Source organism: Podarcis filfolensis (assembly GCF_964270895.1).
Source record: "Podarcis filfolensis genome assembly, chromosome: W".
Taxonomy (NCBI): Eukaryota; Metazoa; Chordata; class Lepidosauria; order Squamata; family Lacertidae; genus Podarcis; species Podarcis filfolensis.
The window spans coordinates 7,598,085-7,623,975 of record NC_139619.1 but is presented as its reverse complement, the minus strand read 5'-3'; the positions used below and the strand labels follow the sequence as shown (position 1 = coordinate 7,623,975).

Sequence of the window (25,891 nt, the reverse complement as noted above, 5' to 3'; positions counted from 1 at the left end):
GTACCGTGGGAACAAGGAACAGTCTATTATGTGCACTGAGCACCGGATGTTAGCTCAGAGTGGCACATGACCCTGTACTGGAAGTACATGGGTGGAGTTATTCCCTCTCTGCTGTGGCTGCTGAGAAGTGCAGACATGTTTCCTCTGCACTGCTGGAAAGACAGAAATAAAGGCATGTAAATACATTTCTGTCTGTCTCTCTCTCCTCCCTGGGGATGGCAGGGGGGAGTGGTTGTGTTCTTCTCACGTTGAGGAGGATCGGCCGATAGAGACCTCGCCTTGTCTTGCCGGGAGTCGCTGACGGGGGAGGCCAACAAGGAATCAAGCCGGGCACCTGGAGAGTGCCAAATTCCTCTGAAATGGCTTTCAAGATTCTCAACAATGTTTCGTTTTTCGAAGCTGCTTCATCCCTGAGGAAGTTGGAGGTGACGCAACTCCTGCATCTCTGACGTGGGAAGGTTTGGAGGTATTTCAAATTCCCCCCTTCTCCCTTGGCTCCCTGGAAAGAAGGCATCTTTACATTTTGAGCGCATTTCACAGGCCAGGAGCCAAGCACCCCTTCCTGAGGGGGAGAAGAGGCCCAGAAAAGATGAGCCCTTCCCAGCCCAAAGGCGTTCCCCTGAGATTCAGCTTCCGGGCTATGGCTAACCAGGCTAGGAGCAGGAATATTGGGAGCGGGAAGGAACTGATGTCATCTGCCAGAGCAGCTGGCTAATTGAAGGGAATGAGGTGATAACAAGGCTTTCAAATCTGAACTCTTGTTTGCGGCTGATTAGCATAGAGGGAGGTGGAGAACAAGTGCAATCAGAATCATACTCTGGGTAGTTGGTTCCTTTTCTTTGTTCGGGTTCCTACGTCACACCAGCAGTTTAAATGGCAACACTCCTTTGCAAGATTGTCCGCCTTTTTAATTGTTTGTTATGGAAAATCAATAAAATGATAAGTTGCCCCTGCCAAAGGGTTGCATGACATCTGGCTGAAGACTTTTTGTGCTAAACGTTGAAGCTATGCTGGGGTGTGTGTGTGTGTGTGTGTGTGTGTGTGTGTGTGTTTGTTGCAGAATGGTTTAATTAGCTCATTCTCCTCCTAGCACATCGTCTTCATTCAACTCTGGCTGTTGAATGAATGCTTTCTTATAATCATTCTTATGTTTAAGTGGGCTTTGGCCTCCTTCCAGACAGCAGCTTGAAAGGGAAGCAGAGGAAAACTCTAATAATAATAATAATAATAATAATAATAATAATAATAATAATAATTTATTATTTATACCCCGCCCATCTGGCTGGGCCTCCCCAGCCACTCTGGGCGGCTTCCATAAAAACCAAAAATACAATAAAATATCACACGTTAAAAACTTCCCTGAACAGGGCTGCCTTAAGATGTCTTCTGAATGTCAGGTAGCTGTTTATCGCTTTGACATCTGCTGGAAGGGCGTTGCACAGGGCGGGCGCCACTACCGAGAAGGCCCTCTGCCTGGTTCCCTGTAGCTTTGCTTCTCGCAATGAGGGAACCGCCAGAAGGCCCTCGGCGCTGGACCTCAGCGTCCGGGCAGAATGATGGGGGTGGAGACGCTCCTTCAGGTATACTGGACCGAGGCCGTTTAGGGCTTTAAAGGTCAGCACCAAAACTTTGAATTGTGCTCGGAAACGTACTGGGAGCCAATGTAGGTCTTTCAAGACCGGTGTTATATGGTCTCGGCGGCCGCCCCCAGTCACCAGTCTAGCTGCCGCATTCTGGATTAGTTGTAGTTTCCGAGTCACCTTCAAAGGTAGCCCCACGTAGAGTGCATTGCAGTAGTCCAAGCGGGAGATAACCAGAGCATGCACCACTCTGGCGAGACAGTCCGCAGGCAGATAGGGTCTCAGCCTACGTACCAGATGGAGCTGATAAACAGCTGCCCTGGACACAGATTTGACCTGTGCCTCCATGGACAGCTGTGAGTCCAAAATGACTCCCAGGCTGCGCACCTGGTCCTTCAGGGGCACAGTTACCCCATTCAGGACCAGGGAATCCTCCACACCTGCCCGCCTCCTGTCCCCCAAAAACAGTACTTCTGTCTTGTCAGGATTCAACCTCAATCTGTTAGCCGCCATCCATCCTCCAACCGCTTCCAGACACTCACACAGGACCTTCACCGCCCTCACTGGTTCTGATTTAAAAGAGAGGTAGAGCTGGGTATCGTCCGCATACTGATGAACACCCAGCGCAAACCTCCTGATGATCTCTCCCAGCGGCTGCATGTAAATGTTGAAAAGCATGGGGGAGAGGACAGAACCCTGAGGCACCCCACAAGTGAGAGCCCAGGGGTCTGAACACTCATCCCCCACCACCACTTTCTGAACACGGCCCAGGAGGAAGGAGCGGAACCACTGTATGACAGTGCCTCCAGCTCCCAGCCCCTGAAGACGGTCCAGAAGGATGTTATGGTCGATGGTATCAAACGCCGCTGAGAGATCCAGCAGAACTAGGAAACAGCTCTCACCTTTGTCCCTAGCCCGCCGGAGATCATCAACCAGTGCGACCAAGGCAGTTTCAGTCCCATGATGAGGCCTGAATCCCGACTGGAAGGGATCCAAATGGTCCGCTTCTTCCAGGCGTGCCTGGAGTTGTTCGGCAACCGCTCGCTCAATCACCTTGCCCAAGAATGGAAGATTTGAGACTGGGCGATAGTTGGCCATCGTGGCCGCATCTAAAGATGGTTTTTTAAGAAGCGGTTTAATAACCGCCTCTTTCAGCGGGTCTGGGAAGGCTCCCTCACGGAGGGAAGCATTCACCACCCCACGAAGCCCATCGCCCAGTCCTTCCCGGCTAGCTTTTATAAGCCAGGATGGGCAAGGATCCAGGAGACAGGTGGTTGGTTTCACTCGTCCAAGCAGCCTGTCCACATCCTCGGAGGTAACAGATTGGAATTGATCCCACTCAACTTGACTAGACAGAACTCTAGCACTCTCCCGCCCCGGCCCTGCTCCCACGGTGGAGTCTACTTCTTCCCGAATCTGAGCGATTTTATCTGCAAAAAACTTTGCAAAATCATTGCAGGAGAACATGTGGCCCGTACTGGGCCCCGATGTTGCAGGTGGTTCCGCTAAATTGTGAACCACCTGAAAAAGTCTCCTGCTGCTGTTTTCTGCAGATGCAATAGAGGCGGCGAAGAAATTCTTCTTCGCCGTCGCTATCGCCACTTGGTAGGCTCGACGTTGAGCTCTAACCTGTGTCCGGTCAGATTCGGAATGAGTTATCCGCCACCGGCGCTCTAGCCGTCTCAATGATTGTTTCATTGCCCTCAGATCCGTGGAAAACCACGGGGCTGTCCGGGCTCCATGCAATCGGAGAGGGCGCTTCGGAGCCAAACAGTCAATAGCCCTGGTTAGCTCCACATTCCAGCGGGCCACCAGGGAATCAGCTGAAAGGCCATCAACATGGGATAAAGCATCCCCTACCACTCTCTGGAAACCATTTGGATCCATTAAGTGGCGGGGGCGGACCATCCGAATTTGTCCCACCTCCCTGCAGAGGGGATGGGTCGCAGAGAAGTCAAATGATGACAGAAGGCAAGGGCATCCAACAACCCAGAGTTTTGGTTTGGATGTGACACTTTGAGAATTCCCCAAGCCATCCCGAAGCCCCCATTTCACTCTGGTCCATCTGAGTATCTCCTTTCCACCCATGCCTCCCCTCCCCCCAAATATTCACAATTAAGAAATCAGAAAACAACCCCCACCTCTCTTTCGACAGAACTAGATGGAATGATCAGGCATAGCAACTCCTGCAGAGAGGATAAAACCAAAATGTTTCCAAGGGACACATTTATCAAACAAGATATCTGTCCATAGCTCAGTCAGTAGAGTGTGAGACTCTGCATCTCAGGGTCGTGGGTTGGAGCCCCACGTTGGGCAAAATATTCCTGCATTGCAGGGGGTGGACTAGATGACTCTTGTGGTCCCTTCCAACTCTACAATTCCATGATATCCTATGAGGAGTAGTCAACTGAGTTTTACTCAGAAGAGATGCGTCAAAATCAACACGTGCCCATCAATTTAAATAGGTCTGCTATGGAAAGGACTGATGTTGACTACAACCCTGATGTTTTCTGATTATTTTATAGAGCGTTTCCCTCAATACCAAAAAATGGAGGCAGAGACAATTTACTGAATTTCAAAACCACCGAAGCTTTATTGAATGAACGAATCAATTTATTACAGTTACAAACCAGAATATGGACTTCTACAGAGATAGACTAGTGGAATGAAATTCACGGCAAGTGTCACACTCAGGGAAAATTTGGAAAAGATGGAAAAGATGATGTATAGGGAAAATGTATAAAACAGGAAATAAGGCTTGCTGGAAGTGTAAAATCAAAGAAGGCAATTTCTACCATATGTGGTGGACATGTGAAGAAATGAAGAAATATTGGGAACTTATTTATAATGAGTTAAAAAAATATATTTAAATAAACTTTTCCCAAAAGGCCAGAGGCCTTCCTATTAGGAATAATTGGGGATGAAATCAAAAAAGAAGATAAGACATTATTCCAGTATGCTACAGTTGCCGCTAGAATATTAATTGCTCAAAATTGGAAAAGCCCAAACACCCCAGCGATTAGAGATTGGCAAATAAAATTATTTGAATTTGCTGAACTAGCAAAAATGACACAAAAAATCAGAAACCAAAAAAATACAAAGTTTATTAGTGACTGGAATAAATTTATGATATACATTGAAGGGAATTATAGAAACTTAAAAACTATAGCAGGTTTGATATAGATCTTACGATGTGTAAACCGTTAACAATTATCAGCTGCAGGAAAAAGAAAGTATTTATATTAAGAAGCCTGAAATCGGGAGGGATGGAGGTCAATAGGTGTGTAGAGGAAAGATTTAAATATTTAAAGATATAAAGATTCAAGTGTGAAGACAAAGAACTGTAATGGAAACTGATGTTATTTTTATGTTATGTTTGGATATCCCTTTTGAAATTGTTGATTTGTTTTCTCTTTTGGTTATCTAAGTGAAATTCAATAAAAAGAAATGGGGGGAAAAAGAGATAGAGAACATGTAGAAGAAGAAGAAGAAGAAGAGTTTGGATTTGATATCCCGCTTCATCACTACCCTAAGGAGTCTCAAAGCGGCAGCTAGACTGGTGACTGGGGGCGGCCGCCGAGACCATATAACACCGGTCTTGAAAGACCTACATTGGCTCCCAGTACGTTTCCGAGCACAATTCATAGTGTTGGTGCTGACCTTTAAAGCCCTAAACGGCCTCGGCCCAGTATACCTGAAGGAGCATCTCCACCCCCATCGTTCTGCCCGGACGCTGAGGTCCAGCGCCGAGGGCCTTCTGGCGGTTCCCTCATTGCGAGAAGCAAAGCTACAGGGAACCAGGCAGAGGGCCTTCTCGGTAGTGGCGCCCGCCCTGTGGAACACCCTTCCAGCAGATGTCAAAGCGATAAACAACTACCTGACATTCAGAAGACATCTTAAGGCAGCCCTGTTCAGGGAAGTTTTTAATGTGTGATATTTTAGTGTATTTTTGGTTTCTATGGAAGCCGCCCAGAGTGGCTGGGGAGGCCCAGCCAGATGGGCGGGGTATAAATAATAAATTACAAGATGTACAAGAAAATGGTACATCTATTTTACAAGGGTATTCACCAACCTGACCCGCACACCGCTATGCACCAGGATAGGTGCTGTTTGTGCTGATGCTGGGCCTGTGTACCATAAAGAACAAATAGTCGGGGGAATGGAGCCGGGACACATTACCCCTCAGGGAGTGGCAAGCCTGCCCGCAAATGACCTAATTGATTTTCTACACCCCCCGCTTGGTACCCTGGTCTCTACGTGCAACGAGCCTGGTATTGGACTACCCAAGCCAGACCAGTTTGAAATGCTCTCGTCCTCATATGTCTCGATGCCGGAATTGGAGGCTTCCATTATTTTAAGTCCGATACGTAATCAAGATCCAAAGCATTTGTCAAATTTTGACCCGCTAGCAGTACCGACACAAGACTCAGCTGTTGACCTGCTACCTGTACAGCCTATATGGGTCGGCAAAGCCCTTGCTCTGCATAAACCAGCTGAACATCATGATACATCAGCTGATCATCATGATATTTGCAATGGTGTCATCGAAGACCCTCTGGGCCAAATCAACCAATTGGCCCCTCAGTTAAAGCCATCACATCTACCTTGGGACCAGAGACCTCAAACCTGGAACCACCAAGCAGGGCAGAAGGAGGAGCCGCCTAACTCAGGAGCTTCAAACCACCGGAAAAGAGATTGACTGCCACTATTTCCACCACCGCCCTATTTCAACATCCTATCTTGGAATGTGGCAGGATGGCTATCTAAGCAGGGTGACGTCGACCTTCTGGATTTCCTCACAAAATTTCAGATTATATGCCTGCAGGAGACATGGTGTCTAGATCTCCATGTCCCTTCTCTACAGGGATACGAAGCTTTTGCTACCCCTGCGATAAAACTAAATTCTCGAGGCCGACCTAGTGGTGGCTTAGTCACTTTTGTTTCCACCAAGCTAAAGTGCAAGGTCCGGCAACAGCAGTGGGCGAAGAGTAACAATCTACAAATCCTACTTATTTCTAGCAGTGAAGGAGGAGATTTCCTTTGCTTTAATATATATATCCCTCCTATAGGCACCCCTTCCCAGTCGCTACAAACCTGGGAAGATTTAGAGCTATGTTTGGAAAAGGCTGAACTAGAATTCCCTGGCATGGATATCCTGCTGGCAGGTGATTTCAACGCCAGGATAGGAAACGACATTAATACGTACTGCTCTAAATCTCAGTTGCTGCCAGAGGCAGATTGGTTTATTCCCTGGTCCTCTGATGATAAGGTCTTGAATAAGGCAGGCATTACATTAATGGAGACTGCCTTTAAACATAATCTGTATAATTTGCATGGTACCCATATGGACAGGTCAGGGGGTTTCTTTTCTTTCCTTGGGCCTAGAGGTGTGAGCGTTATTGATTATATCCTGGTCTCCCCAAAACTCTTGGAGAGGTCACAGGGCTTTAGGACTTTCAACAGAACTGAGAGTGATCACCTCCCTATATCAATTTCACTAATACCCCGTGGTTTGGAGGATCCGCAATACCGCAATCACTGTGCAGACCCACCTCCAACTCTGGCCCTTCGCAGGCGTAAATGGAACAGCGACCTGGAACTCAAAATCAAACTACACCTGCATTCATCAGAACTACTGGCCTTGAGAGACCAGTGTATTTTATCTAATTCTGACCCCTTTCTAACATTTCAGCAGGTCTCAGAGTCGCTCTTCCCACTACTCACGAACCCCAACCCTCCCAAACAACAAAATAATTCGAGGACCTGGTTCGATAAAGACTGTAGGAATCTAAGATCTTTGCTCAGGAAATTACAAAATAAGGTAAAACAGGAAGGGACCCTGTCCTCAGTGGAAAACCTGCACAGGTGGCGCTCTCATTATAAAAATACTCTAAAACTTAAGAAATCCCTCTATAGAAAGGAACAGTGGGAGGCACTTGACAAGGCGATCAAATTGCGGGACGACAAAAAGTTCTGGGAAATAATTGCTCAGGGAATTTCACCCAAAGGGATTATTGGGAGATTGATTAGCAGCTTTGCTTGCCGCCGGAGTCCACACGCTTCCCTGCGTTGCTCAGCTCCCTCTGGGCAGTTTCCAGCTGCAGCTTAGCAGAGCGATGCACAGTGTTAGAAGCAGAAGCGGTGTTGCCGTGTGTGCGTAATAAATCAGGCTGACGCACGCTTTCTTCCTTATCTTACAAAGAGCTTTATTCTCGTACAGTTCAACAGGTTACAGCTCCCGGTGACACAGAACTCATTTTCTTTGCTCCTCTCCGTACCGGAGCGAAGCACACTCTGTGAGACAGAGTAGAAGAACACTCCCTCTCAGTGTTCTACGCCACGCCTCAAAGAATGTGAGACGTCACTCAGAACTTCTTAACCCTGTAAGTTCTGGCTCTCTCCATACCCCCTCTCGTATCACATTCTGAGAGGACTTGTGAACACACATTTACAGACCTCTGAGTGTTCAACACCTTCCCACCTGCCTGTTGAGCCTCCTCACAAATCTCAGGTTCGCACTGTGCGAGACCAACCCACGCATTTGTGACTCGAAACCTCTCAGGTGGAATTCCCTTTGTTGCCCGAGATGACCGCCTGGGCACAAACTGGGGTGCTTCTTCTGACCCACTGGGGCCAGCAAGTGCGTCTTCTTCATCAGACGACTCCCCCTCTGACTTGACCTGTCTGTGAGCTTTCTCCTTTACTCTAACAGGAGATGAGGGCTCACTCTTGGACACTCCTTTAACAACCTGTGGAGACGCCTTCTCCTGGTGCTGACCCTGATCAGTGACCTGGTCACCATCACCTGGCTCTCCCTCCTCCTCAGATTCAGACAGACAATCTGAGTGAACATCAGGGCTCGCTTTGCGCCTTGCCCTACCATCCTGTTCAAAGAATTCAGCATGTTTACTGATCAGAAGCTTGGTCTGATCACCTTCTGGCCATGCAAATCTCCACCCCTTTGTCGCAGGTTCATACCCACAGAAGATCATTTCCTGGTACCTTGGACCACCCTCTTGCTGCTGACACTTTGGTACAGGCACCAAGGCTCTGCAACTAAACGAACGGAAGAAATGCACCTGCGGCCTCTGTCCGTTGAGCAAGAAATACGGGGTGTCACCTACCACTGAATTGTAGCACCTGTTCATCGTGAAATTGGCCGTCTTTACTGCTGTCAGAGCTGCCCAAGGTCCCAGCTCACAAAGGACCAACGCTGCTTTGTTGTTAAATACAAAAGTCTTTATTGAAGTTCAGTTTCACTTCCAGAGCCGCAGCGCGCAGCCCCACGTCTCAAGCTTTAGACCGCTGATGACCCTTCTGAATCTCCTCCCCCTGTACACCAATTTAAGACCCTCGCCTTGCTCCACCTTTTCCGCTGCTCCTTCCTCCTCTGGGTCCGCCTGCCCGCCGGGGTCTCGCCCTTCCTAGCCTCTTCTGACGCTGATTCCCCTGAGCCTTCTCCCTCCCTCCGGTGGACTTTAGGAGCTGGTTCCCCATCCGGGTCTCCTGCTGTCCCGCGCGCCTGTACATTTGAACTTGGCGCGCGCGCCCAGCCAGCAGTTTTCCTCCTAACCGTTTCACTGCTGCTGTCACTGCTTCCCCCTTCGGGTGGGCTAGCTGCAACTGACCTCCCCTCCATTCCCCCACTCTCCGATGGAGGCGTGGTCAGCCCTGACTCACTCTCCCTCCCCTCCGGAGGAGACGCTGGCCCTGACACATGTGACTCTTCCCCCCCACTACGCTCTGGTGGGGAAACTGGTCCCGATCCTCCACTGCTGCTTTGGGGTTCCCCTCTGGCTCCTTGTTTCTGGTGCGTCCCCCCTGGGACCCCCCTTGCCCTGACCATCGGAGCCCCCTTCTGGGAATCTTCTGATTCGCTGGAGAAGCTCATGGAATCTCTCGGGCCACTGTCATACTCCCCTACGCTGCCCTCGGATTCTTCCCCTTCGCTCTCCAATTCCTCTCTCCCCAGTGCTCCTGCTCCTGATTCCCTGACATCCATCCCCCCCTCGAAGCCCCCCCTTCCCCCCTCCCCCTCCCCCTCTTCGGGTGTGGGTTCCGGGTGCTCCAGTGCTGTGGGTGTGAGTGCGGGATACCATTCTTCCCCCCTGGTGTGCAGCCGGTCCGCTGGATCCGGCCAAACCGCAACGGGCTTGTCGACGTCGATTTCCTCTGCTTCCATCTCTCTGCTGTTGTGCTCGAATCCAGGATCCTCCCCCAACACGTCCATGTCCTCCCCTCCCCTGGGTACCTCTGGTGAGATTGCGTGTAAAGGTCCCCGCAGCAGCTCCCTGCGCCACCCCACCTCCGGTTGAGTGTCCCACCAATAGGAGCGGTCTGTGGCAAACCCCGAGAGTGACCCCTCCGAGGAACTTGTTTCCGGCGTCGTCTGCTCAGCTGATGAAAAACCCTGGAACGTGCTGGCTGAAAGTGTGGGTGTGAAAAGCCAGTCGTCGAAATACTCTGCCGGCATAGGTCTGTGTGGGAAGAGTGCATGGAACTCGTCTTTGAGGTAGTGCTCCTCCACGGCATAGCACGCTACCCACCTGTTGGCGCTGGCTGGGGTACCTTCCCTGGCGAGGAAATATTCCACTCCCTCTTCTCCCCACCTCGAGTCTAAAATCTCTGTGACCTCGTTGAGTGGCGTCGCCCTCTGTGACCCCTCCCTCTTTGGAGATTCATTAAGTGGGTCTGGCGCGTTCCCTGGCGCCTGAAACCTGTGGGGTGCCCTGTAGGGTGTGAGCACTGACCTATGAAAGACTGGGTGCATTCTGGAGCCCTCCGGGAGTGTCAACCGGAAGGCCACTGGATTGATTTGCGCCGCGACCTGGTAAGGCCCCAGCTGCTTGTGTTTGAGCTTCCTCTTAGCTAGCGTCCTGGCCGGCACTGCCTGGGCTGCTAACCAGACCCAGTCCCCCACCTGGATGTCCTCCCCGACTCTCCTGTGCTTGTCTGCCTGCATTTTGTAGGCGTGTTTCGCCAGCTCCAATTGCCTTCGGAGTTGCTCGTGGACCTCCTGTAACTCTGCTGCTAAGTGCTCTGCTCCCCTTGGCTCCCCCTTCCCCCTTGTCTCCAACCCTGGGAAGGTTCTGGGATGCCGCCCATTATTGGCGAAGAACGGTGTCACTCCTGTAGACCCGTGCTTCGTGTTGTTGTAGGCAAACTCGGCCAGCGGTAGGTAGTCCACCCAGGTCGAGGGTTGTTGATTGGCGTAGCATCGCAGGTACTGCTGCATGATGGCGTTGACCCTCTCCGCTTGTCCGTTGGTCTGCGGGTGTCGTGCCGACGCTAAGTTGATCTTGACGTTCAGGATGCCCAGCAGCTTCTGCCAGAAGCTCGAGACGAATTGGCGACCCCGGTCGGACAGGATGGACCGCGGCAAGCCGTGAGCTTTGAACACGTGGTCTATGAACAGCTTGGCGGTCTGTTCCGCTGTGGCCACCTTCGCGCAAGGAATAAAGTGCGCCATCTTGGTGAACATGTCTACGACCACGAGTACCGCTGTTTTGCCTCGCGAACTGGGCAAATCCGTGACGAAGTCCAGGGCCACTCTCTCCCACGGTTCGAGCGGCGTCTGTAGGGGTTCTAGCAGACCCGCCGGCTTCCTGTGTACTGGCCTGGCCCTTTGGCAGGTGTCACACCTGAAGACGTAATCCGCGACTTCTCCCCTCACCTTGGGCCACCAAAAGTCTCTGGTTACTAATTCCGCCGTTTTGTCCTTGCCGAAGTGCCCAGCGCTGGGCGCGTCGTGTAACTGCTGCAGGACTTTCGCGCGGAGGTCATCTCCGGGTACGTAGAGAGCCCCTTTGCGGATGAGCAGTCCGTCTCGTATCTGGAACTCGTCGTCCTTCGCTGTGCCTCTTCGCACCTCCTCCATCTTGGATTGTGCGAACGAATCCGTCTGCAGCGCTCGACGCACCGCGTCCAGGTCCACGGCGGCTGAAGCGCACGCCCACGCTTTCGGTGCGAAAATGTGTTTGGCCGCCACCGGTGCCGCTTCCTCGAGATACTGCGGTTTCCTGGAGAGTGCATCCGCCATGACGTTGTTGTCTCCCGGGATGTATTCTATCCGGAAATCGAAATCCGCAAAAAACTCCGCCCAGCGGATGTGTCTCTGGTTCAGAAACCGCGCCGTGCGCCAGTACTCCAGGTTCTTATGGTCCGTGCGGACTTGCACTGTGTGTCTGGCTCCGACGAGGAAGTGCCACCACGCCTTGAAAGCTGCATGAATGGCCAGCAACTCCCTGTCCCAGATGGTGTAGTTCTGTTTTGCCTTGCTGAGTTTCCTGGAGTAGAATGCGCACGGCCTCCATTCCCCTTGCGGATCTTGCTGCAACAGGACGGCCCCCACCGCTCTGTCCGAGGCGTCCGTCTCAACCCTCATTGGTCTGCTGGGGTTTACATGTAGCAGCTGTTCTTCGGACGCGAAGAGACGCTTGAGTCTCCGAAAGGACTGCTCCGCCTGGTCCGTCCAGGTGAACTTCTTCTTCTTGGAGCTGAGGGTGTCCGTGATGGCCGCCGTCTCCTTCGCGAACCCTTTGATGAACTTGCGATAAAAGTTGGCGAAGCCGACGAACTTCTGGACCTCCTTCCGATTGCGCGGGCTCTTCCAGTCCAACACCGCGCGGACCTTGGCGCTGTCCATGGCGAGTCCCTTGTCGGACAGCTTGTAGCCCAGGAAATCCACCTCCGTCATGTCGAACTGGCACTTCTCTAGTTTGGCGTAAAGTCTGTGCTCCCGTAGCCTCTGCAGGACCTCCTTGACGTCCCTCTCGTGAGCCTTCTGCGATTCCGAGAAGATCAGGATGTCGTCTAGGAAACAGACGCACTTCTTGTAGAGGAGTCCCGCTAACACGTGATGCATGAAAGCTTGGAATGTATGGGAGCCATTTTGCAGACCAAAAGGCATTACACGATATTCATAGGTGCCTAAAGGTGTAAACATGGCCGTCTTCCACTCATCGCCCTCCCGCATGCGTATAAGGTTGTACGACCCTCGCAGATCCAACTTGCTGAAGAGTCGTCCCTTCCTCACCGTCGCGAGCAGGTCGTCGATCTTGGGCATGGGGAATGCTGTGGGCTGTGTCCTGGAATTTATGAGCCTATAATCAACTATGAGTCTGCGTTGGGGCGTGTCCTTCTTCTTCACGAAAAACACGGGACTGCCCCCCACTGCTTTGGATTCTTGGATGAATCCCCGCTTCAAGTTGTGCTCTATGAACTCCCTGAGTTCTTGCAGTTCGTCCTCAGACATGGAATACAGTTTTCCAGTCGGCAGCGTCGCCCCCGGCAGGAGGTCAATCTTGCAGTCGTAAGGCCTGTGGGGAGGCAGCTTATCCGCTTCCCTCTCGCAGAAGACCTCCAAAAACTCCTTGTACTTGTTGGGTACCGCTTGCACCATGCCTAGGTGTAACTGCGGTTCATCCTCCTGCCCCTCGTCCTCCTGGCGAGTCCGGATGCAGTGTTCTGCGCAGTAGGAGGAGCAGAAGGTCAATTGCCGCTGGTACCATGCTAATGCCGGGCTGTGCCTATCCAGCCAACTCATACCCAACACTATGGGCGTGTCCGACAGGTGAGTGACGTTGAAGCTGATGACTTCGCGGTGGTTTCCAATTTGCATCACCATAGGCGGTGTTTGCTGTACCACCTCTCCTCCCAGTAGCTTCCTGCCATCGACCGTGACAACGTTTAGGGGCATCGTGGCTGGCAGGAGTGCTATGCGATGTTGCTTGATGAAGTCCACTCCTATAAAGTCTGCGTTGCTCCCAGAGTCAATGGTAATTGGTACTTCCAGGGTGAGCCCATTGGGCAGCTGGAGCGATGCAGTGAGTTGCACCACTGGTTTGGTTGGGAGGGGGTCTGTGGGCTGTAAAATCTCTGGGGACTGCTTCACTGACTTGCCTGGTTGGGCCCCAGTGGCTCTGTTTCCAACCAGGCTTCTTCTTCCCCCTGCAGCTGTTCTGGCTGCTGACCTGTTCCCTTTACTGTTGCTGAGGCTGCAGTGTGCTTCTGGAGCCTCTGGGGACACTCTTTGGCCATGTGCTGTGCACTGTCGCAGATGTAACACTTCCTGGTCCCTCTAGGAGCTTTCGCCTTGACTGCTCCCGGTGTTTGGGCTCTGCTGGCAGTCTGAGCCCTGGCACCACCTATCTCCATCGGCTCTTCCCCCCTCCCCAGTGGAGGCGTGGATAGCGCCCGCCCTGTCTCTCTGGGTAGGAAGGGGGTTGTCCTGGCTGGTGTGCTTGCCCTACGTCCTTCCTCCCTGCTCCAAGGGCGTTCTTCCAGGCGCACTCCAATCGCCAGCGCTCTTTGGGCAACTTCTTGGGTGCTTTTGGGTCTTTCTCCTCTTGCCAACTCATCTTTAATGGCCCCATTTAACCCCTCCCAGAACAGGTCTCTGACGGCAATGGAGTCCTTTTCCCAACCCAGCACGTTCACCAAAGCAAAAAAGCGTGAGTGATATTGCCTCACCGTGGCTTTCCCTTGCTGCAGCCCATGCATTTCCCTCCGAGCCACATCCACATCTACCGTTGATTTAAAACAAGCGTCCATAGCTTTGATAAATGCATCGGAATCTTGGAGGGCGGGGTCATTTTCGCGCCACAAATTCCGCAGCCACGCTTTAGCTTCCCCATGCAGATGAGTAATTATGAATCACACTTTCTCTTCCTCATCTCTAAAGTCTTTCCGAAGCAAATTGAGCGCGTAAACTATGTCGGCTCTAAAGTTAGGGTATTGCTGCAGGTTCCCGTCGAAGTGGGCTACTATGCTGCCCCCCCTCTTCCCGAGGCCAACTCCCTCCGGCTTGGATCCTGGCAGCCCCTCTTTGCCCCAACGTTCCCACCTGGTCTGCAGATCCCGGCAGAGCGCTACTGCTTCTTCTTCTCTTTTCCTGGATACTGCTACTTCTGCGTAAAGCGTCGTGACTTCTTTTTGCAGTTCTGTCACCTTCTCCTCTGTAGTCATCTTTGCCTATCTTCGTGAGCTCGCAAAACACCAAGTCTTGCCCCTCGCTGCACCAACTCACGCTGCGAGGTTTAATTCTGATTGTAGAGAAGGGTCATACTGTCAGAGCTGCCCAAGGTCCCAGCTCACAAAGGACCAACGCTGCTTTGTTGTTAAATACAAAAGTCTTTATTGAAGTTCAGTTTCACTTCCAGAGCCGCAGCGCGCAGCCCCACGTCTCAAGCTTTAGACCGCTGATGACCCTTCTGAATCTCCTCCCCCTGTACACCAATTTAAGACCCTCGCCTTGCTCCACCTTTTCCGCTGCTCCTTCCTCCTCTGGGTCCGCCTGCCCGCCGGGGTCTCGCCCTTCCTAGCCTCTTCTGACGCTGATTCCCCTGAGCCTTCTCCCTCCCTCCGGCGGGCTTTAGGAGCTGGTTCCCCATCCGGGTCTCCCGCTGTCCCGCGCGCCTGTACATTTGAACTTGGCGCGCGCGCCCAGCCAGCAGTTTTCCTCCTAACCGTTTCACTGCTGCTGTCACTGCTTCCCCCTTCGGGTGGGCTAGCTGCAACTGACCTCCCCTCCATTCCCCCACTCTCCGATGGAGGCGTGGTCAGCCCTGACTCACTCTCCCTCCCCTCCGGAGGAGACGCTGGCCCTGACACATGTGACTCTTCCCCCCCACTACGCTCTGGTGGGGAAACTGGTCCCGATCCTCCACTGCTGCTTTGGGGTTCCCCTCTGGCTCCTTGTTTCTGGTGCGTCCCCCCTGGGACCCCCCTTGCCCTGACCATCGGAGCCCCCTTCTGGGAATCTTCTGATTCGCTGGAGAAGCTCATAGAATCTCTCGGGCCACTGTCATACTCCCCTACGCTGCCCTCGGATTCTTCCCCTTCGCTCTCCAATTCCTCTCTCCCCAGTGCTCCTGCTCCTGATTCCCTGACAACTGCCTCCCCCAAAAAACTTTGAGGCAAACCAGAGTCACACAGTAGAACCTCTGATGCTTGAACCAGAGCTTTACTTCTCAGCTCTGCCACGCCACTCTCCTGAGGCGATGTCACCTTGTGACGTATCCCCCTCTGGCGAAAGAAACTCTTTAGAGCAGACCCAGTGACCTCTGAACCTCGGTCACACTTGAACCCCTTCACCTTGGTGGAGAACCTTAGTTCCACCTCTGCAACCCAATCCTTGATCAGTTGCGTTGCGTCCTCCCGCGTTCTCAGCGTGAACGCCCAAGAGTTCTGCGTGAAATCATCTGTCAGCGTCAGCAGAAACCTGGCTTTGCCCAGACTCGGCTGTGGCATAGGACCGAACAGGTCTGCGTGCACAAGCTCAAAAGGCTTTGTGGTTACTCTCTCCACCCTGGGATAACTGTATCCCTTATTCTTGGCTTTCTTGCAAGCCCTGCAATTTAGAGTTTCACCACATTCTCTTACCTTGCACCCTTTGGTGCTCTCTGATAACATCTGCATGTCCTCACAAGACCCATGTGCCAATTTATTGTGCCACATGCACGCACATGAAACATGAGTGTGAATGGTGGCTTTCCCAGCATTCCCCACTCCCTCCAGAGGTGTTTCTAGAACAAAGAGGTTGTTCTGATTTTTCTCAACACGTACCAGCTGCTTACCCCCTCTGGAAATTGTACAGACATTCTTCTCAAAACAAACCATATACCCCTCCTGTAAGGAAGAACTGTAACCAACAGTATTTCATCTAACTTATGGTACCAACATTTTTCCCGGCTATATAACCCTAACCCTAACCTTAACCCTAAACCGAGCCAGTTTCCTCCTCTTAAAAACGATCTATTAATGGGCTGGGATCCTGTTACCGAATTAGAATGTTTACAGCTAATTAAAACACTCAAGAATGGCAAAGCTCCCGGTGAAGATATGATTCCTCCTGAGGTGCTTAAACTAAATGCCCAGTGGTGGGCTGCTTTTTTGGCCCAACTTTTTACGGTAATAAATGATACATGCAAAATCCCAGAAAATTGGAAACTGAGCCTGGTAGCCCCCATCTATAAGAAGGGCGACCCCCAAGACCCCTCAAACTATCGCCCCATAAGTCTCCTGGACATTGTGTATAAACTTTATAGTCGCCACCTGTTAAATAAATTGGTTGACTGGGCTGACCACTCTAACTTGCTTAATCCAGAACAGGCAGGGTTTAGAAAGGGCCATAGTACAATAGGCCATTGTTTGGTATTACAGACAATGATAGATAAGTATACAAAGACACATAAGAGCAAACTTTTTGTGGCTTTTGTAGATCTTACATCTGCTTTTGACTCAATCTGTAGGGACAAATTATGGCAAAAACTATATGACACAGATATAGATAGACGACTTTTCAAAATACTTAGAGAGTTACATACAGACATCACAGTTAAAATTAGAACTGGGACGTCAGGCAACTATACTGACCCACTGCCACTGGGGAAAGGGGTTAAACAGGGCTGTTTGTTAGTGCCGTTCCTCTTTAATTTCTATATAAACGACATTGTTCAACATATGGCAAAGTATAAGCCATCAGCTCCTGCCCTGGAAGGCAAACACCTGAATATACTGCTATATGCTGATGACATGGCGGTCATGGCACTCACTCGAAGGGGCCTACATAGCATGCTGGAGGGGCTCGTAGCTTATTGTTCCCAAAACTCTCTAAAGATAAATTATGATAAAACAAAAATTGTGGTATTTACTAGAGCTCGCCACACATTCAGATGGTCTTTAGATGAACACAAAATTGAACAATGTCTTCTCTTTAAATATCTTGGTATCACTTTCCAAGCTACATCTAGCTGGCTTGCCCACTTCAAGACTGTAGCCCTTCTAGCACGTAGGACAATTGGTGCTCTGCTCAGCTTTTTTTATTCGAGGGGAGGGCAAATGGTGACCCCGGCACTAAAAACTTTTGTTGGAAAAGTGATTCCCCAGATGTTATACGGAGTAGAACTCTGGGGATGGAATCAGAAGCTGTTAGAACGGCTTCAAATCTTCCAAAATTTTTATCTCAGAAGAATTCTAGGCCTCCCTCAGAGCACTCCGGCAGCTTTCCTAAGAGTGGAAGTAGGATTACCCTCTGTGTCTGCCAGGGCCCACTTAAGATTCCTGCGTTTTTTCACCAACCTCATAGATGCCCCGAACACCTTATTGGCTAAACAAGCCTTTGTATCATTACAAAATAATAGCACTTGGCATAAAAATCTACTAGATATTTTATCTAGATACAACCTACCTGAGTTTAACACTCTCAAATTGTGGAGCCCTGATAAAGTTCGGGAATGGATCTTTGAAAAAGACGCCTTTTTGGACTCCACTAAGATAAAAAACTCTGGGTTCTCCTACTGGTTCCCTCGAGTAAAAGCAGTCAAAATCTGTGCCAACTACTTGGTGGAGATCACTGATCCCACCCTTCGGAGAGCTTTTACTATGGCACGGTTCCAAACATTGCCAACTGCTTATTTGACCGGTAGATACACAAAAACCTCAGTAGAACACCGTTTATGTCCTTGCCTTATGAAAATTAAACAGGATCTTACACATTACCTCCTCTATTGCCCCATTTACTCGGGCTTTAGAGACGCATTGCTGCAAATTATACCCAATTCTATAACCAGTCCTGAAGACAGAGTAAAATTTTTGTTAGTTGATGCAAATCCACGCATTACCCATGTGGTAGCGGTTTTTGTGATGAAGGCCATGAAAGCCAGGGAAAGATTTATGGACGACAATGCAAAGACCCCTTCATCGTCTGTTTAACTCGTTGCTCGTTTTCCCTCCTTTTCTATTCTGTGGGAAGAAGGTTTTGTTGGCATAGTATGTAATGAATTTTAATATTTTTAACTATTGTAGTGTTGATGTTTGTGCACAGGCATGGTCCTCACAATAAACGGATTTGATTGATGATGATGATGATGATGATGATGATGATGATTATAACATTCTCCTTTCCCTCACCCACCCAACAATCACTCTGTGAGGTGAGTGGGGCTGAGAGACTTCAGACAAGTGTGACTGGCCCAAGGTCACCCAGCAGCTGCATGTGGAGGAGCGGAGACGCGAACCCGGTTCCCCAGATTACGAGACTACCGCTCTTAACCACTACACCACACTGGCTCTCATATATATGGAGGTTAAAATCAAAATCTATAAGCTAGAACACAGTAAAGAATACAGATCTGAAATTATTAAAATGTGTAGTTTAAGACCTTAACCGCTAATTTAAAATATGCATGTCAATGCTTTATTATAATTAAGGCAGGTAAAATAATTATTACTCTTAATAGTATTCATTGCTATGAGGCTTCTTGAAGCAATTCAGAATACAATCAACATTAGCAGAACACTTTCCTTTACAAGGACAATTTAAAAAGCAACAATTTAAAAGCAATAAAAAAGTTATATTGCATAGGAAAGAATTCTAAAACAACAGCAATGATCACAATTAGCAACAAGACACAATGAAACAGCAAGCAAAAATTGCCACTCCATCATCGCTGAGCCTTGAAACTTGTGTCTTCTCCCCATAATCAAAACTGACATCAAGTCTTATGTCATCTGGAAGAGAATGAAGGAGGAGAGATGAATTTCTGCCACATTTACTGATTCACCAAATTGACCTGGCCCCCATTCCACCCTATTTACAAGGAGGCTTTATGGATCCTGTCTTTGGTGGCAACGACTCCTTCCAAGCCTGCAGTTTGGCCATCTTTGTGCTGTGGCAGGATTTCACAGCCACATGACCCAGGAGGTCTGCATCAAGCAAGGATGCTGCAGCTACTGAGTGGGCTCTCCTTAGTCTGGAAAGTGCGTCCCATGTCCCCAGGCTGTGGGTGTTACCTTCTTTGGGGCAGAAGTGAGCCAGCTCCAGAGGGACGAGAGCATGCTGTAGAGAACAGAAAAGACCGTACTGGATCAGATGACTGATCTGATCCTCAACCCTCCCCAAATAATGGGTGCAAGAGAACATGGAAGCAGACCCAAGCCAGGGAAGACTTGCCTCCATCATGGGATGAGTGAGTTCTATTGCCTGGCCCCAATCCCTTGCCCCAGGCAACCTCAATGGGTCCTGCAGCCTACTAGGCAGAGGTGGAAGTGTAAGATCAAGGAAGAGGGCAGGAAATGTCTCCAGCCTTGTCCGGCATCCCAGGGACACACATTGTGTTGTGTGCCTGATACCAGACTGTGATTCCTCCTGTGGGAATCCTTTCACAAGCCACTCTGGGAGCCTCTTGGGGCTGTGAAGGTGCCAAAGGTGAGAGACAACTTCAGGCAACTGAGCCTTCTTGCACAGGACATCAGCTAGCTAATGCCACTGGCTGCCAGTTGCCTCTCCGCTGCAATCGCACTTGTTGTGTAACCTCTCAGTTCCTGTGGGAGGAAAGGGGATCTCAGGATCAGGAGGCTGGTCTGGGGGAAAGAGGCAGACCACTGTGAAGCCCTTTACACTCTCAGAGAGAGATCCGTTTCTGTTCTAAAATGGCAATGTCCTCCAGCCCCAAATTGTAGCTCTGCATCCAAGGCCCTCCTTTGGCTGTCTGGGCAAGTGGGCCTTTGCTGGCTCGTCCATGTGGCCAGCTTGCCTTACAAGAGGGGAAGGGCCCAAGAGGTGCACTGCTAGGTGGTGGCTTCTCCATGAAAGCTTTCTAGGTCAAACAGCCACTGAGGCCATCAAGATACTTACATTCATCAGCAAGTTCAGGATCTTAGTGCTTGGGGCCTCCCAGAGAAGGCCTCCCAGCATCAGAGTATAACGTTCTTCTAACTCCTGCAGGCAATGGCAATGAGGGAGAGGATGCGCCAAGCAGGGGAAAGAGAGATCAGATGTTGAGCAATGGGAGCAGTGCTTAAAGCGTGTGAAGAAGAAACAACAACTAGAGAAGTCAAATTTCAAGGCTAACAACTTACCTGCTTGTCGGGCTCAGTTTTGACCTCAATGACTGCCGCAAAGGCTGCATGCACAATCAGGCTGTGGAGCTTCAGTGGTAATTTGGGCTTCATGAGGCTGGAGAGAAGGAGGGAAAAGTTTTTAGACTCTGTCTCATATTGGGGGAAGCATCAAATACATGTCATTCTCTTGAACTTCTAGTGAATGCATGTGTTAGCTTAAACCACTTTTGACAATCAAGCAGCGTATAGATTTTACAGGGTAAAAATGAATAAAGGTAAAATTAAAATAAACACACGAGGGCACTGTTTATGTGGCAGTCTACCTGGCACTTGGTTGCAAGCCTCTAGGTCTTAGTTAATCCCACCCCTAAAAGCTGAGCCATTTTGCAGTCATCTCTAGACAATATAGCTTCTATTTTCTCTCTCACATCTCCACTCACCCTGTAAATAGTTGCTGCATAAAGAAAGCTTTTTGAACGCAAGAAACCCAAGAAATTGTAAGCAATTCTTCCAATCGAATTCACTGAAGTGGCAAGGTCTGGTAACACCTTTCCACATTCTGCTCCCCTCCCCCACCCTCCAGCTCCTCGTCAAGCTCAAAAAACCCCGTATACCTCAGTTGGTAAAGGGCTTCCAGTGCCGTAGCAAGGACCAATTCAGGCTGCGTAAAGCACACAATCCGTCCCATGAGATCCTGATAGAGAACAGAGGGCGGAGGGGGGAAACATCAGTTCCCTACGGACATCAGGTGGATTCCTCCAACCCCAAACTCAGTGCAGGAATTGGCAATGTAATGCCAAATGCCTGCACAGCCCTTCTCTTGGCCAGACCCCGCCAGGCCTTCCTTCTGCCCAGCATCCCCCCAATCCCATCCCCAGCTCTCCTGCCCCCCTCACCCCTGGATACCTCATGCAACCTCTCACTCACCGCAATTGCCTTGACGGCCATCTTTTTGGAGTACCTCAAGCTGTCCTTTTCTCTCTGGCGGGCCTCCGAGCAAGTGGCCATCACGCAGCAGAGCAACATCTCATCCTTCTCCAGTTGCTGAAATGGCAAGAGTCAGGCTGTCAGTTCATGGCAGGAGGGCTTCTCTGCATCTGAGACCGCCAAAATGGGGGTATAAACAGCACTGGTGGATGGGGGGGTGGGGGGTGAGGGATTTCGTATGTACTGTGCTGTTTTCTCAAATACTAACCACAGGCGATGCCCAGACCCTGCCAGTCTCTGAACCATCTGCAACAAGAGAAGAAGGAAAGGACATGGGGGCAGGTTAGTTCATTTCTACTTATTTTCCACAGTTGAGGATTAGAGCATTAAGGCCACCCCTCCTTACGTTCCAAAATGAAAAGGAAGCATTTGCTCACGTGGGCCCACAGCAACCCTGGACTTCTTGGGGACTTTGCGGGTCCCCTTCTTCTTGCGGGCTGCCATGTCCCTCAGTCGCCTGAACCTAGAAGAGAAGGAGAGGGGCAGACCTTGTTGTTGTTGTTATACCGCCCTATACCCACAGGTCTCAGTTACAACCAGTGCTTTTTTCTGGGGGGATGCAGGGGTACGCACACCCCGAAACATTTTGTGAATCTTTGCACTTTTCTCCATTTACTGTACTGCATTTATTTTCCCCGATCTGAACTATAAAATGGTGGTTTTCTTGAGTCAAAATGAGAGTACCCCAAACATTTTTTTAATAGAAAAAAAGCACTGGTTCCAACATAAAAATCGCAATATAGAAACACAAAATGCATAATAAAGGTAAAAAACAACCCAGTAAAGCCCCCTCCTCAACACATTTCAAAACCTGAGACAGAAGCCTACAACCAAAATGGGGTGTGTGTGTGTGTAAGAGAAGACAGGGAGTCTTTGCAGCATAGCCATAACCAGTGGCATAGCGTGGGTTGTCAGCACCCGGGGCAAGGCAATTAATTTGTGCCCCTAACCCGTGGATTTGCACCCCCTAACCCGTGGATTTGCGCCCCCTAACCCTAACCTTCAGATGTTGCGCCCGGTGCGGCCGGCCCCCCCTGCACCCCCCACGCTACGCCACTGGCCATAACACAAATACGGGTAGCCTAACAGTTTATTATTTCAGTAATTCAACTTAAAAGGTGAAACGTCTACTTCTCAGAGGTCAGTCTCTATTCTCTATTTGCAATCCTTGTTTTGCTGATTTTCATTTCATACCCCACCCTCCCCCTCTTTCCCCCTCTGTTCTTCCTAACCCAACACTGCATGCAACACTAATGTCTCACAACAAATGAAACTGATCTGTAGAAAACACAACTTGAAAAAAGAGACAAGGCACTTTTTTTTGTAAACTAAGAAATCTTCAATCATTTGTTTATTTATTTATTTTTAAAAAAAAACAAGGAAAGGAGCAGGAAGGAGTTATCCAAGATGATCGTGGCCTTGGAGAGAAAGCAGATGGAGGGAGAGCTTTGAATCAACTCATTTGAGAATGCTGGTGGGAACTTCTTCACATCATGTTTACTCCGTTGCTGAAATTTGCAGGCAGCTGATGCTACAAGGACAAGTAGCCTGCAGGGCTGGGAAGCAGATTACACCAATTGTTGGAGGAGAACAACAGCATCTCTCAATATTACTCAGCATAGCAATATAGAGCTTCCAGGAACAGAGGCACTCTACCTCTGAAGCCCACAGCTAGAGGAGAAGCAGCAGGAGTGGGCTACTGCTTGTGAGTTTGGACTAGATGGGCTTTTCCTCTGATCCAGCAAAGCCACTTCCGCCTACAAAGGAGGTGGAGTTGCGGGTGACTGAGGGAATCCCCGGCCGCGTCAGCCCCTGGACAGCCAATCGCTGGCTCAGGGAGCGTGACCAGCCCTATTTATCGCCGCCTACCTCGTAGCAAATTGTCACAACTTTCTGGGTATTGGCGGTTAGGCATTGGTATTGGTATTGTTCTGTAGATGGAAGAGGGGAGGAAGAGCCATCACCTGCCCCGCATATTGAAGAGGTGAGGGCCTAAGGCACGCCCCTGAGTGGTGACCCCCGGGGGGGGGGGTCCGAGTTGAAACGGCCCAAACGGCTCTCCACTGGAACACAGTGGTGCATCTCATGTATGTGTGGGGGGGGGGATTCCAACACTCCCCCCACCCCCACCCCCACCCCCAGCAAAGGAAAGATAAGGGAAGCATTTCCAGCATTTAAAAGAGCCCTCAGCATAATGCTGTTAGGACAGCAGCCCTGCCTGGAGAGCGAAGGGGGCTGCTAGGAAGGTCGTCAAAGCATCAAGGCATAGATGAGCCAAAGAATGCAATGAAAACTCTCTTAGAGCCAGAGTGACTGACAGGAAGACTGACAGAACGCCTGTCTGTTGCAGTTGATGGCTGAAGAGTTGAGAAACGGAGAAGGGGTAGAGAGAGGGGGGGTGTATAGTGGCTAGAATTCTGGACTAGGAGGACCTGGGAGATCCGAGTGCAAATCCCCACTCAGTCATGAAGTGCACTGTTTGATGTTGGGTCCAGTCACTCTCATCCTAGCCTGCCTAACAGGTTTGTTGTGAGGGGAAAAATGGGGGGAAAGGCAAGCCATCAATGCCACCTTGAACTGCTTGGATGAAAAGTGGGCTATGAATATAATAAAAAGCATCTCAAAATAATGATCATGGAAGGTACCCTGGGGATCATCTAGTCCAACCCCCTGCAATGCAGGAATATGCAGCTGTACCTTATGGGAATTGAACCTGCAACCTTGGTGCTATCTGCAGCTCCCTCTAACCAGCTGAGCTGCAATGAGATTTGAGGGAGAATGGGAAGGCGGGGAAAGGGAGGGGGGTGGGAAGAGAAGTTAAGCTGTTCAGGAAGGGGTTAAATTCCATGGGGATGCTGGCCGTGTGGGGGACCCCAAGCCCTCGCCCCAGAAGATTACAAAAAAGAAGCAGACGAAATCCTACTTACAGATTCACGATGCTGGCCATCTCTTCAGGTGAAATCCACTCCTGTTTAAACTCAACTGCTTTAAAATGCTCACACAACACTAACTCTGAACCTTGGCTCTAACCCTATTGCTACTCCTCTCTGTCTAAAATATACAGGAAAATATGTGCACAAAATATACAAATGAAAATGAAATGATAAAGTGAAAGCAAAGCAAAGCAAAGTCTACACCTATCTCCCCTGTTGGTCCCTCGCTTCCTTGCTTGCTTCTCCGTCCCAGTTCTGTCTCAACCAACTCCTCCCAACTATCCCACGACGGGGATGTGTAGCTTCTGTTTTTTCTACAAGCAGCACGAGATGTCACAAAGATGGGCAGGACACTGTTTCCTTGACAACCCATCCAGCTTGACCCTGAACTAATCTCCCCCCTTTTTCGTTGCCATGTTTTCTCCCTAACCTTGGGACACCTGCTGTTTGCAGCTTTACGAATCACTTTTTATCACAAACAGGTTCATACATTTTCTGGCAACGTTTCTCAAGAGAGGCCACCCAAGCAATTCACCACCCACAATTTGCGGACACCGCTATGCCATCATATTGGCATCAGGTGTTTTCCAGGCCAGTGAATGTCAGCAACCCCTTCTTCTAAAGCTGCTTCCCCAGTTTCATCCAAAATAGAAAGAAATGCCATTTGGTAGCCCATTGAGAAGCTTTGGGAAGTAATGAAATACATTTCTGAAAGTTATTTATGGATGCACAAGGTCACCACATCTTTGCTTAAGGTGAATGGAAAGGAACATTTCCCCAGGCGGCACACCACTGTCCCCGAATCTCGTCCGCTGCTTGGTCATTTCAACAGATTGTGTGTCTTACTAAGATTTTGTTCATTTCAGAAAGCTTTCCCTTGCCTACAAATGAAGTGCATGATTTTTCAAAAACTTATTAATGCCCCGTGCTTTTACTTCTGGTGTGGTAAAAAATTGCAGAATCTGGCTATCATTTAAAGCAGTGTAAGATGCTGGCTTACGTTTCCCCTCACATTTGGTGACTAGGTAGGGATATGCAGTTTTGTGTTTTGTTTTTTGAAGAGTTCCTAAGGAGTCCTGCTGCTTCCGAGTTTTATTTTGGGGGTTGTTGTTGCTTTTGTTTACAAAAAGGTAATCCAGTTGTAACCTTTTTCTAGGTACAATTCTGTACATTCTGGTACTACCTGTTCACTCATGGTCCCTCCAAATCCCTTTGTTTCTTTTAGCAATGTGTCCTTGTGTATCTGCATAAGCTTTTCTTTTTTTATGAAATATTTATTAAGATTTTTCAAATTCAATACAAAAAAATCGAAAAGAACAAAAAATGCAAAAAAAAGAAAAGATTTAAAAACACATGAAATTTAGAATTCCATATTTTCATTACCATATTTCCCAGACTTCCCCACACCTCCCCTTCTTGTATTCCAATTCAAATTGTTTGTTCAACAAGTTCCTATCCCCAATTTTTAACCTTTTTATATTTAATTCATTTTTTAAAACTTATTTTAACTTATAAACATCAATATTTGTACCTCAATACACAAACCTT

General features: G+C 49.5%; 1 protein-coding gene across 1 annotated transcript in view; it reads right to left on the bottom strand.

The window, feature by feature from the left end:
• Positions 1–5,667: 5,667 nt before the first annotated feature.
• Positions 5,668–25,891, bottom strand: part of LOC310753756 (inositol polyphosphate 5-phosphatase OCRL-like) — a gene marked incomplete at both ends in the record, with an annotated part of 198,637 nt that continues 178,413 nt past the window's right edge. Inside the window, one exon of the mRNA XM_083595100.1 lies at positions 5,668–5,707. Coding sequence (XP_083451226.1) covers positions 5,668–5,707 — 40 coding nt within the window. The remainder of the gene's footprint in view (positions 5,708–25,891) is intronic.